The sequence below is a fragment of the Hirundo rustica genome, chromosome 2 (genome assembly GCF_015227805.2).
Source record: "Hirundo rustica isolate bHirRus1 chromosome 2, bHirRus1.pri.v3, whole genome shotgun sequence".
Taxonomy (NCBI): domain Eukaryota; kingdom Metazoa; phylum Chordata; class Aves; order Passeriformes; family Hirundinidae; genus Hirundo; species Hirundo rustica.
In genome coordinates, this window is record NC_053451.1 from 13,194,186 (window position 1) to 13,206,508 (window position 12,323).

Sequence of the window (12,323 nt, forward strand, 5' to 3'; positions counted from 1 at the left end):
CTAGGCAGTGTGAAAATATAAAATGCATAGCTGCTCTGTGCAGCAAAAAGATTCCTGCTACTGCTAAAGATTTGTTCTTCCTGTTTGCTGCTTAAAAAGGAGGAAAAAAAAAAAAAAAAAAAAAAAAAAGGCATGCAGAGCTCTTCCCATGCAATAATTCAGAAATGCTGCAAGTAATTAGTGTGTTGAAGCTTATATTTTAGTTTAAATTATGAAGTAAAGCTTTAAGAAAATGCAGTGCAGAGTCCTGAGCAGTGGCACAGTGCAAAGCAGGAAATCTCCCGCACACAATAGAGATTAAATGCTCCCTGTGCATACTGTATTCTGCTCAGCCCTCTGCGTTCGGAGCTGGGACCGTGGCAGTCGTTATCTCCAGCAGGTTCCTTGGTGATTTTCAAGCCCTGCACTACCTACCCAAGTGGCAGTGACACCGGCTTTCACTGAAGCCTTATTACTCTTAAAAGAGCAATTTGGTTGGTTGCACAGCTATTAGGATCAGACAGTCAGGCTTAAAGCTGTCAGTACAACTGCTTCTCATCTTTTTTCACAACCCTGACATCTTCTCTCTTTTCTGCTGGACACAAGCATTGCTGTATTTATCATTTTCAATCAAGCTCACGCTGCAAGCTGAGGAATATATTCCCACAGAAACCAAAGTGAGGAGCAGAAATTATTTTGTAGCTGCTGTAGTGGCAGCGGTGCTGGCTGCATGTTGTGTGGGAGAAATCGGATCAGTGAGAAATGTGGCTTTCCTCAGGGCTACATCATTGAAATATTACTTCAACGCCTGAGAGGAGCAAAGCTACTCCTTGCACTAATTTTTCAATGATTAATCACTCTTCCCTATGTAAATACAAAGTGGGGGAGAAGATGTGAGATTTTTTAATTTTTTTTTTCTTTTTTTTATATTTTTTTAAAATAACTTGTGGAAATGTTATCATTGAAACACGGGAAAATCACTATGCTTGAACTTCTCGTTTTGATGTTACTCTTCTCTGGACCAACCCTGAGCAAGCTTAGCAGGACCAAAGGCAAACACTGGAAGGGGGGTAAGTGGAAAGGAAAAGTTTTGTAATGGATGTTTGGGTAAGGTACTAAAAAGCTGTATTAAAAGTAATCTAAGGAGAATACCTCTGCTATTTTGAGTGACTCAGATTTCAGGTTGCTGTGTGGGCTTGCAGTAGGATGCTAAAAAGAGAGCATGGAGTTTAATTTGTTTTCTTGTTAGTTTGCTTGGATGACTGTATAAGGTATGTATTCTTTGCAGGAATTTTGCTTTGCATTGTATCATTAGCAGAATAATGTTTAGGGCCTTGATACAAATAAATGTATGCCATTTAGAAATTTAGTAGTTTTTTTTGATTGTGAGAATTCAGATTGTTATTTTCATTATGGAGCCTCTGGGACTCTTGTGGCTTTATTGGAAGTGATGTTACCCCTGTCAAAGGGCGGCTACAGTGCTGGAGAAAAAGAGAGAAAGAAAACAAGAAGCTTATTTTGAGTGCAGAATTGTTAGTATATGTGGTAAAAATGACTAGACAGACATTTTTTTAGAGTACATGAATGTTGTGAAATGCACTGCCAGAAGCACTAATTGGCTGACTGGCTATGTCAGTGTTGATGTGTTAATAAAGATAAATTGCATTAACTTTAAAAAAAAAATGCTATGTTGAGAAAACACTTATGATTTTTGAAGGCAGCAATCCATTTTCCTCTTCTGCTAAAAAACGCTGAGATTTACCCTGCGTGTGCTGTGAGTAGTTCACTAAATGCTCCTTTTCAAGAAGTTCACTTTGTTTTGCTTCCTTGCATGACATTTGTTTATGGAAAATATGGGTTATTGAGGTCTCATAATCTAATAGAGCTCAGTGAGCATAAATGGTATCTCATAAATATTTGGACTGAGGGACTGTGGATTGTAGATTGTTTGATATTTTCTCCCTGGTTGTTTCTTGATGTTGTTGATTGGAGGCACCCCCAGGATTTTTTTTAACTCTTTTTTTTTTTTTAAACTCTTTTTTTTTTTTTCCCCCTTACAAATGTTGCCACAGCATGGTGTGTTTATCACAGCTTTAATAGCACTTCCAGTTTTTCTCTGCTGTCAGTATTGTGATCTGAGGTTAAAGAGTAGCATCAACATTAAAAAGAAGTTTTAATAATTTATCACAACATCTCAGCAGGAGACTCCTCCCTCCCCCCTCGACATTTCCTTTTGTTGCATTTAATCTTCCACCTACCGTACCTTCAAGGGAAAAGTTGCAGCACACGCTTTACCTGGATTGTTAATGCAGCACATATGTCTGAAAATTATTTCCTGGTCCCGTAAATCACATTATCACATGTATCTCACAGTGCTGCTGCTGGGTATCCTCATTGCAAATTACAAGCTGTTATTTACTCTGGGCAGCATGACCTCTTCTCAGAGGTGTGTGACTTAGGAATATATGTCACTGTCAAGTTCCTGGGATTTAAGAAATGCTGTTAACTTTTTTCCCTTTCTCCCATTCTCAATTAAATCTGGTAAATGAGGGTTGTATTGCTTAGGTCTCTTACCTACTCTCAGGCAGAGGCAAAGAGCTGAATTTTTATCATGGGTAAAAAATAACCTATGAACCGTACTGCAGAAAATATCTTAATATGGGCTTTTGCTGTTCTAAGAAATGATTTTTGCAGCTGAAACAAAACATGAGGAAGATGTTCAAGGAGGCTAAGGAGCAATTTGTCTTGTTTGCTCGGAGCTCTGAATCAGCAAAAACCTCGGCATACCTGCTGTCCAGAGGTTTGTTTCACACGTGATATTGCTGCGAGTGCAGTGTGACTTGAAGAGGATGCCTGCTTTCTGGGGAAAGCTCCAAGTCTGGGATCTGTCAGAACATAGCTGTTGTAATGTCATGTAGTCTGAGCGTTTCTGCCCTCCAAAACAGAATGCGTGCGCCTCCCCTTTCCATTAACCCTTGAGGATCAGCTTTTGCCTTTACCTCAGTGAGGAGAGTAGTGTTTGTTGGTGTGCACGCGGAATCCACCGTGTTGCTTGGTGAGAGGTCAGTGCTCAAATTTTTCCACTGCAGCTCCCTGGGAAGCCCATCCCAAAATGGCAACAGATATTTTTTTTATTATTATTATTATTTTTATTTTTAAGAGATTCCAGACATCCAGAGACCTGCATGCCAACTTCCAGCTCTGTTGTTCAGCGCAGGGATGGGTGAAGATGTGTAGTTGGAGATGCATTGGGTGACTGGAGATACACTGGATGACTCACAGTATTACCTATGCTACAGTGAGTTGCATGGTGGATAGAAACAGCTGATTTAGACCATCCTCTGGCTCTACCACACCAAATTTTGTTTCAAAATTGGTGCAAAGCATAGGCATCTTTGGAAAGTGTTGGTATCTGTGTAGGCCTTGCATCTGTGTAGGCCTGGTCATGATCAGTACAAGTTAATGAATCTGGAAAATTTTCTGGTAAAATAAATAAAAACTTCATTGCTGAAGTTGCAAGCTCTGAGAAGCTTGTCATTTTCTATGGTCTTGCTGTATAATTCTGTATTTAGGACAAAACCAGCTCTTTTCACCTGCATTTTTCTCATTGGAATTCACTAGAAACAAGAAAAATGGTCACCCACAGGCAAGTAAAAGAATGGAATCATGGGTAGAAAACTGCTCCTGAGTTAGTTGCAAGGTTTGGTGTCGGGAAGTGAAATGAGTCCTGTGTGTGGGTCCAGAGAAACATAAAGATACCATTTTCTTTTCTAGCTCTTTTTAAGTCTGCATCCCAGAAAACCTTTCAGAATGATTCACTGGAATGCAGTCTCCAAATGTCCTTTAAACTAATATTTATAAACTAATGCTCAAGATAAACTGGAGTCTAAAACACAACCTGGAAGTACAAATCAACTGGAATTTCTTTTTCCCTTTAAGCTGAAACAACACACCATGGTTCAAGTTTAGGAAGGATTTGTAATAGGGAGACCAAAAAAACTGGGAAAAGATTAAGCATTGGTTTATCTTAAATGAGAAAGCAGATTTGAGGTGTTGCTAATGCCTATCCCCTTCTGAATTCTTCTATTTAATTTCTTTAACAGTGTTTTCCCTTTGTCATATAACTTGGCCAGATGTAGGGGGATGGGGAAATGTTTGAGTGTACCCAGCCAAATGCGTGTGGATGTGCTTTGCGTCTGCCCAGTGGCATCTGGGAGAATTTGTAGCCTGGGAAGTGAGCTGCCCATTTGTTCCTAACTGGGTGGAAGGCTGTGTGACACACAAGTTCAGAGAGAGAGAGCATAAGACCATTGGGACAGCCACCAATCTTGGAGGGCATAAACCCCTTACACACCTTGGAAAAAACTCATGCACCCCACTGGGGGTAAAACTGCCAATTCAGGCTGCTGGGCAGCTTTGAAGAGTCTGACTCTTCACATGGTGATTTCTGTAACAGGATCTGGTCCTTTTGCCAGGCCAGCACCTACCCCAGCTGAGGGGTGGCAGAATGAGCCACTCTGGGTGGTCCTTGGGGTGAGATGAGCCTCAGCAGGGGCACAGAGAGACTCTGTGCATGCCCCAGGGTGCCCTGGCATGAGAGCCATCTGTCAACAGTGCAGGCAACCCCTCCCAAGTGAAGAAAAAACCTTCAGGACTGGGGAGAGTAGCTGGAGATGAAAAGACTTCAGAGGGAAAGGACTAGACCTAGGGCTGGGAAATTCAAGTTAAAGAATGCCTTCTCCCCAAAAGCGTTGTTTATTCACATCTCCTTTGTGCTTCACCAAAAGAATTTCCATTTTGAGAGCTCACAGTGACTTGATTTACTTATGATCAAATTGTAGAAATAAAAATAAAATGCAGCCACAGGGCATCACCCCACAGAACTATATGAGGTGGTGCCTGTCCTTACTGTCTACAGGGAAGTGAAGCAATAATCTCTTTAATTACTAAATCAAAGTTTATTATGCAACTGGTCCAGCCTTATAATTCAGTTCCAATTTCAGCTCTACTGCGTTTTAATCATTTTTATAGCAAAAGGTACCAGTGTTAGAAATCTAAGTGTCTCTGGCCAGGTATTACTGGTGAGGGTGCTACAAAGCTGGGTGCCTCAGATTCAGTCTCCCTATAGATTGATCAGCACATGTATCATTTAGGGTGTAGGTAGCACACCAACACTAGTTTAAATGTTAAATAAATGAAAGTAGATAGCGGGCATTTACAAGAACCCAAGTAGCCTGGATTTTAGTGTGAGTAATTGTGAGGCATGAAGGGTCTGGTTGGATGTGGAGCTTTTGATGTGTGGTTGAGTTGCAGCACTTGCAGAGCTGAGCCAGCTGTGCTGGGATGATTCACTGTTTACTTCATGTGATTTTAAGCATAACACTTTATATAGTTTGCCATTTATCTAATTTAGGTAATTTATTTTATGTCATTTCAAGGATAAACTGCATTAATTATTTTTTAATATCTTATCATGCTGTATGACTAACAGCGTTTCTTAAATAATGAGAGATTAATTTTGCTGCCATGCTCTTTTACATTGGAAAAGCTTATGAAATGCTGACCAAAAGTTTCAGACTCAGGGTCCTAAAAGTATTTCCTTATGTTTCACAGAAGTAACCTGATTTTGAGTAGTAAGAAATTCGCAATTTTTTTTAACTTCAGGGGAAGCTCAATAGTTTTGAGGGGGTGGCTTGTGCATAGCCAAGGATCTAAAAGTCTAATTTTAGAAACTGAGTACTGTAAGTGTGGATCTGCAGTTTTAGTTTGACTGCAAGTATTTAAAGCATATGACTACACACAGTATGTGATTTGATGTGCCAAAGGATGTTCTATTAGTTTTGCTTTGAATATTCTTGAAAGGAAAAAGAGTATTTATTTGGATACAGAGTGACTGTGAAATTAACTTGGTTTTATTTATTCTTCTGTTTTCTTTAAAGTCTCGATTTAGCCTCTATCCCATGATAGCAAACAATTTTTTGCACCTTCTTTTACACCACTTTCTTTAGAGTAAAATCTGAATTCAAAAGGTCTCTGGGGAAGCATGAAGCTTCCTGCACATATTTTGTTGGAATAAATGGAATATATATTTATCTGTTTTTTATCTTTTTGAATATATTTGAAATACTTTATGGAAGTTTTGCCACCTCTATTTAGTCTCACAGACAGAGACAATGGAGGTGGAACCAATGGAAAACTGATCTTTTGAGAGATTTCTTCTCTGCTGCAAGGGAGGAAAAATTATATGGCTTTTTCTGTCACAAGGGGAACAATGTGGGGGAAGTGTAACATCAGCCTAAGAGCAGACCAGTGCTGCCACAAAACTAAACAGCAGTGAATAAGACGTAGGCTGGGAGAGAGTTTCCAGTTACCACTGAGAAGGGGTTGCCATTCTTTGGCAGATGGAGTCAGCCTGAGCCAGGCTCTGAGTCTCCTTCAGCTTCCAAGAGTCCTGTCTGCAGGATCTCCCTCTGACTCTTCCACTGGGGCTGGTGCTCCTGCACATCTGCTGGTACCTCTGCTTGGGGAGCTGACCCAGGTCGGAATTGGCCAGATAAGAGAGGATGGCACTCATTTAGCTGATGGCATTCATTATCTGATGTGATCCCTTCGTTTGCACACTCTCGGGTCACGGGGAAGCTTGTTACAGAAGGGGACTATGCCCACAAGGGAAGAGAAGAGATTGTGGTCATGGTTTGATTTAGGGTAGTTCAACTTGACACATAACTTCACCCTGCAGCTCCAGACTATCCAGAAAAAAAAATTAATAAGGTGGCACTTTCCTTTGAATCCTATGTCTACATCCTGTGCTTGGAGTATTGCTTGAAATGTTTGCTATCATATTAAAAAGTATGTTGATCAAACAGTTATAAACCAGAAGGAATATTTAAATAACACTTCATCCACCATGCATACAGGCTCCTCTCCTTTGGTTATTTGCCTTTTTTTTTTTTTTTTTTTTTTTTTTTTTTTTTTTTTTTTTTCCTTTTTTTTGTGTTGAACAGATTTTGGAACCACCATAAAGCATCATTGACATTAGGAAACCAGCAAGCACAAGCATGTTCTCTTTACTTTTTGTCCACAAATAAAATGAATGCATGTACATTGCCTTTAGGTGTTAAAAGAGCACATATCAGATGTGCACCTTCAAACTGAGGAACAGGCTTAAACACATGCCAGAACAGCTGAGAAAATGTTATTTTAGCTTTCCCTCTCTCTACAAATTTTCTAAGAAAATGCTGTTCATCAGTTAAACACTATTGATTTTTTTTTTTTTTTTTTTTTTACTTCAAAGCATGATCTAAGGAATACTCAGAGTACATTACTTCTTTCAAGAGCCATTACTAAATAATCTTATGAAAACTTCTTTCCTTAGTACATTCTAAAATGGGGGGCAGGGATGTATGATGTTTTTACAGATTAGTTAGTTTTGGTGAATATTTTCTGAACCACCAACAATGTAAAGCTCTTGTTTTAGAGCTTCTGTTCAATAGTAAGAGTATCTTCAAAAGAAATTACTTTTTCAGTCATTTATGTTTGATCCTAAAACCTTGTTCTTGGTTGAATTGTATAATGTTAGCTCTCATCCTAGCACTGATTTCATCCTACTAGGTTTGAAACTGCATTAGCCTCACTAGCTAAGTAGTAAAACAACTTCATGGTTGCAGAACATTTTGCACAAAGAAATGATGTAAAAATTTTTTTCTAACATTTTCTCTCAAAACCAGTGTTTTTCCATTACTGCATTTCCTTGCATGAGCAAACTTAAAATAAAGGAGAAAACAAGAGGGAGACAAAATCCAGCTTTGTTTCCAGAGGTGCAGAAGCTCCCAGTGACAAGGACTCTCAGCCCACACAAAAATCAGTTTTGATATGCCGAAGTGCAACCCTCCTCTTTACTCTGGGCTCCTACATCCTCTGAATGCCAACACCACTCACAGCCTTCCTGCTTCCTTTCAGCCTCAGACACAACCCTGTGGTTTTCACATTCTCATAATTTGTGAGGAGACATCACCAGGGAGATTCCTGCTGTGGTTCCAAGCATGGACAGGTCTATGGTGGTGCAAATGAGCAGAAAATTCTTCCCTGTCTTTCCCCCGGAGGAGGCTGGATAAGTGTTCTCGTTAACACCACACACTGCTTTAGTTAACAATTAACTTTCTACCTGCTGGACCTTGTGTGTTCATTAAAAGTGCACTGGGGGATTTTGGAAAGTTTAGAGAGAGAGAAAAGTCACAGATTTACCACGCTGCCTGAGATAGTGCCTCTGGCTTGGTAATTTAACCTAGTTTGTAGGTCCATTGTACTGACAGTGGAAAAACAGAAGAAAAAGGGATCCTTAGCCCTGTAAATAGGACTAAAGGACTAAACAGGACTAAATGGTTTACTCTCCGCTTAGAACCTTGTTAGGACAAAAAATGGAAATCTATGTAAAGTTTGATATAGAAAAATAGAAATGAGGAAAAAAAAACCCACAAAGTTTTTCTGAAAATTAGAAAAAAAATTGAGAGATATTGAAGGATTTTATTCTGCTTAATTATAGAAAATTTGGGAGACAATTTTGATGCTACTTGAACATGTCACTAGCTTTTTTCTCCCATGAAAGTAAAGTTTCCTTAGAAATCTTAGGAAAAGCTGCTGCAGGACTGAATGAGTGAAAACCAGTGGCAGACACACCCAAATAAAAGCAATATCAAGTCTTAGGTTCTGTATTTCAAAAAACGTTCTTTAGTTATATTTTTAAGTCTTGCTAACATACTAAAATTTTGAATTCCATTATCATCATTTTAGTATAATTAGTACTTACTCTGAGAAACCACAGATAACGTTCTTCATTTCTTTTATCTCCAGAAAAGAGGCAGGGGGAGCCTGTTTTTCATTCACTATGTTCAGCATTTCTCTGGAAAGACGTTGAGATACCAAATCTGCTATTTCTGGCTTAAAATATTAGCATATTACACAGAAAACAGCCCTTGAGGGACACCCCTGCTTAAGTGCCTTCTGCAAATAGAAGATTGCGTCTTTTTTCTGGTACTTGCTTGGGAAGAACTGTAGTGTTCAGTACATCAGGGTGTGTCTAGGGGATCTGGAATGTGCTCACCATCTTTCTTACGGGTAGGAGTAATTCTACTGAAATTTCTAGAATTACGCCACTTCAGATGAGAGGAGAATCCGCTTTTGAGTCTAAGCTGGGCATCATCTATATGATAATCAATCATGACAGTCCTTACTGGGTAGTCCTTGTCTACAAAAAAATCAAATCTGTTTGGGAAGAACTGATCTGAACATGGAGAACTCCTGAGGCTGATGAAGACAGAGGAAAAATTGTGACACTGATACAGTTCCCACTAGTTATGGTGATTTCACACTGCTGGTGATTGTGGTAAGGCTTGAGAATTTGTCTACAGTCCATATTTTCTATCCATCATTCTGTAATGGGCCTGGGTCAGCTACTCATTATCTATCTGAATATCCATGGACTTGAGATAGGTTTGTGCAGTAAGAGAACATGCTTTAAGGAATTAATGTTGCTTTGATGTCAAGAATCCCTTAACTCAATGATTTTTAATTTTTGTATAAATTTCAATAAACTTAGATTAATAGTATATGTTTAATAACAAAAGGAAAAAATACATACTTAAAATAGTTTAGGGTTACAGAGCCTGGTGAAAGATATAAAGTTCATTACAATCTAGACAAAAGTCAGATTTCAAATTTGTAATTTTGATTTTTTTTTTTCCTACTGTTACACTTTTTGACTTCTGCTTTAAAAAAGTGACAGTCTTGAAGTCTGGGTAATGTTCTAGCTGTTGGTAGTCACTGTGGAAAAAAAAAAAAAAAAAAAGAAGAATGATTCTATGCTTTGCTGAATTTCCATTTCCATTTTTATTTTTAAAGTTGCAATCTTCTGTTTTTGAGTGTTGAAGGTCAGCAGAAAGGAAATAGGAGGAGAATTGAAGAAATCAGCTTTGTTTTGTCAATTCTATCATGTTGAATATTGTTTTGAAGGAAAAATATATTTTAAAGATCAGAACTGTGGGAGTTTAAGAATGGAATTGCAGTAGAGTTGTTAAGGAACTTCTCTAAAGTCAGTGGTGGAGCCTCCTGATGCAGTATGTGGAGGCAGAATACTCTGTAATGTATCAACACAGTCTCGCTTTTTGGTACTCTGAGAAACCATCTCTTGGATAATAATGACATAACATTTAATTTCAATCTCTTAGTGTTTTAGGGGGAACATCTACTGTTTCTACTTATTTTTTTTTCTTTTTTTCTTTTTTTTTTTCCTTAATTAACTTAATGCATTGGCTCTATTACCATGAAGAGGATAAATTCCCTGTTTAACATGGTCTCACTTCACTCTTTCTACAGCAGCCATAGATAGGATATATTTTAAAATCCAGCATTAATAGAATGTCACTCACTGAGCTGTCTTAAGAGCTCATTCTGCATTACAGCTCCTGGGCACCAGTGACTAGAAGCTTTATATGTGTGTTGGTTAGGTTGTTTCTCAGCTCCTTTAATCTTCATATTCAGTGCACAGTTTCTTCTGCTTGTCAATTGTTTCCTAATTTTTTGAAGACCTTTTACATATAGTTATCTACAGAGGTTATTTATCAGAGTGTTAACAATTCCTTTCAATCAGTTTTAATAGCTTTTTCACTGTGGTTAAATAGAAAAGCTACTCATAAGAAATGTTACCTTGAATTATTCGTATAGAGAGTTAGAGACAATATAATGGATCATGAGGAACATGTAGATACATTTTTGTTCCTGATAAATGCTTTTGCTTTATTTATATTCTTGGGAAAATATGTATCAGTATTAGTCAGTATCTTGACTAATTTCCTTTCTGGTTCCCTTTGATGATATATTATTGCTCTTTAATCTGAAAAGAACACAGCAATTGGTAAGAGTTTTTGTACCATTCAAATTGCAGAAGACGTGTTGTCTTTTATGAATTCTCCGACATTTATAGCTGCTTCATAAACTTGCTTAAAGCCTAGTTTAAACAAAAGCTATGTTACAAAGGCTTGCATGTGCTCTCAGAAAGTGCACCTCATGTAGAGAAAGTGAGATGTTCTGAGAACACACGATAATGTAATGTATTATGCATGTAAATTTACTTGATCTATATTGGTCTTTTCAATTCCCTTTCCAAACAAAGAACATGGTAATTTCATTTTACAGATAATGTAGTTTGAGGCCCTAAATCAGTTTAGCACTACACATTTTTGATTCACGGCAAGGGCAGTCGCCAGCTCTGGATGTATCTGTTCATAATCTCCTCTGCAGAAATTCAGCAGTGACTGATATGTTTAATGGCACTTGCATTGTCTTTGTGCATTGGGAAAGATCACAAGATGAGCTGTGTGATTCATCGATCACCAGAACACCTATAGACAGTCACCACAGGGGGAAATTTTGCTTTGCATTCCAAAAGGAAAATAATTTGAAGAATTCCTTACTGGCTTTCTGTGACCGCTGTCTTCCGCAGATGTGATTTGGGGTTACGTAATTTAATTATATGTGTATTATTTTTCATGTGGGCACGTGCACTTGTATCATATGATGTTGAGTTCCAATTTTGCTTTATGGTCTAAACAATGGCTGGAAGCAAAAACCTTCCTATGAAGATTCCTGATTTATTCCTCTATTCCCCTGTACATGTGAGTTGAGTATAGATTGAAGACCAGCTTGAAGAGTGATTCTTTTTTGCTGCTTGGTCTACAACATGAATATGTGTCAGACAACAAAACTGCTAATAAGCCACTTGTCATCCTTCCAAAAGTTATCCTGTTAGTTTTCAAAAACCCTGTAGATCCAGGCTTTTGTAACAGCATTAAATGTGCAGCAAGATCTGTCACTTAACTTGCACAAAATGCAAAGGAGGTACCATTTGTATTGATTGCTATAGATTTTTGTCTTGTCTAATGGGATTTATATTTTTTCTATGAACTTGAGTGGGAAAAAGAAGTGAAAACAAATAATGGTCAGATATAGAGAACATATTTTACATATAGAAATAACTCAAACCTTTAAATTTCTTGTGCATGCCATGGCATCCCTGGTTTCTAAGGCATCCAATCCCATCTGTCTTTTTGCCAAGACAGAGATGCAAAAGTGCACTGGAAACAGCCTCCTTTCACTTTGCATTAAGGCAGACAGACCAGCACTCAGCTTTGTGCATTTTGAGCTCACTGCAATAAAAGTTTTAAGAGATAAGAAGCTTTTTCTATTTCAGGGTTGCCATTAGCCTGAATAATATATAAACATGGGAAAAGGTCTGAAGTCCTTTTGAGGCTCACAGTATAGCTTCAATTAAATTATACATCATTATCACA

General features: G+C 38.2%; 1 protein-coding gene across 8 annotated transcripts in view; it reads left to right on the plus strand.

The window, feature by feature from the left end:
- The first annotated feature begins 935 nt into the window (after window positions 1–935).
- The window catches only part of ROBO2 (roundabout guidance receptor 2), an 865,503-nt gene continuing 854,115 nt past the window's right edge, over window positions 936–12,323 (plus strand). For all 8 annotated transcript variants that reach the window (XM_040055477.2, XM_058419277.1, XM_058419279.1 and 5 more), the window contains exon 1: window positions 936–1,049. In XM_040055477.2, coding sequence (XP_039911411.2) covers window positions 962–1,049 — 88 coding nt within the window. In that variant the 5' untranslated portion in view covers window positions 936–961. The remainder of the gene's footprint in view (window positions 1,050–12,323) is intronic.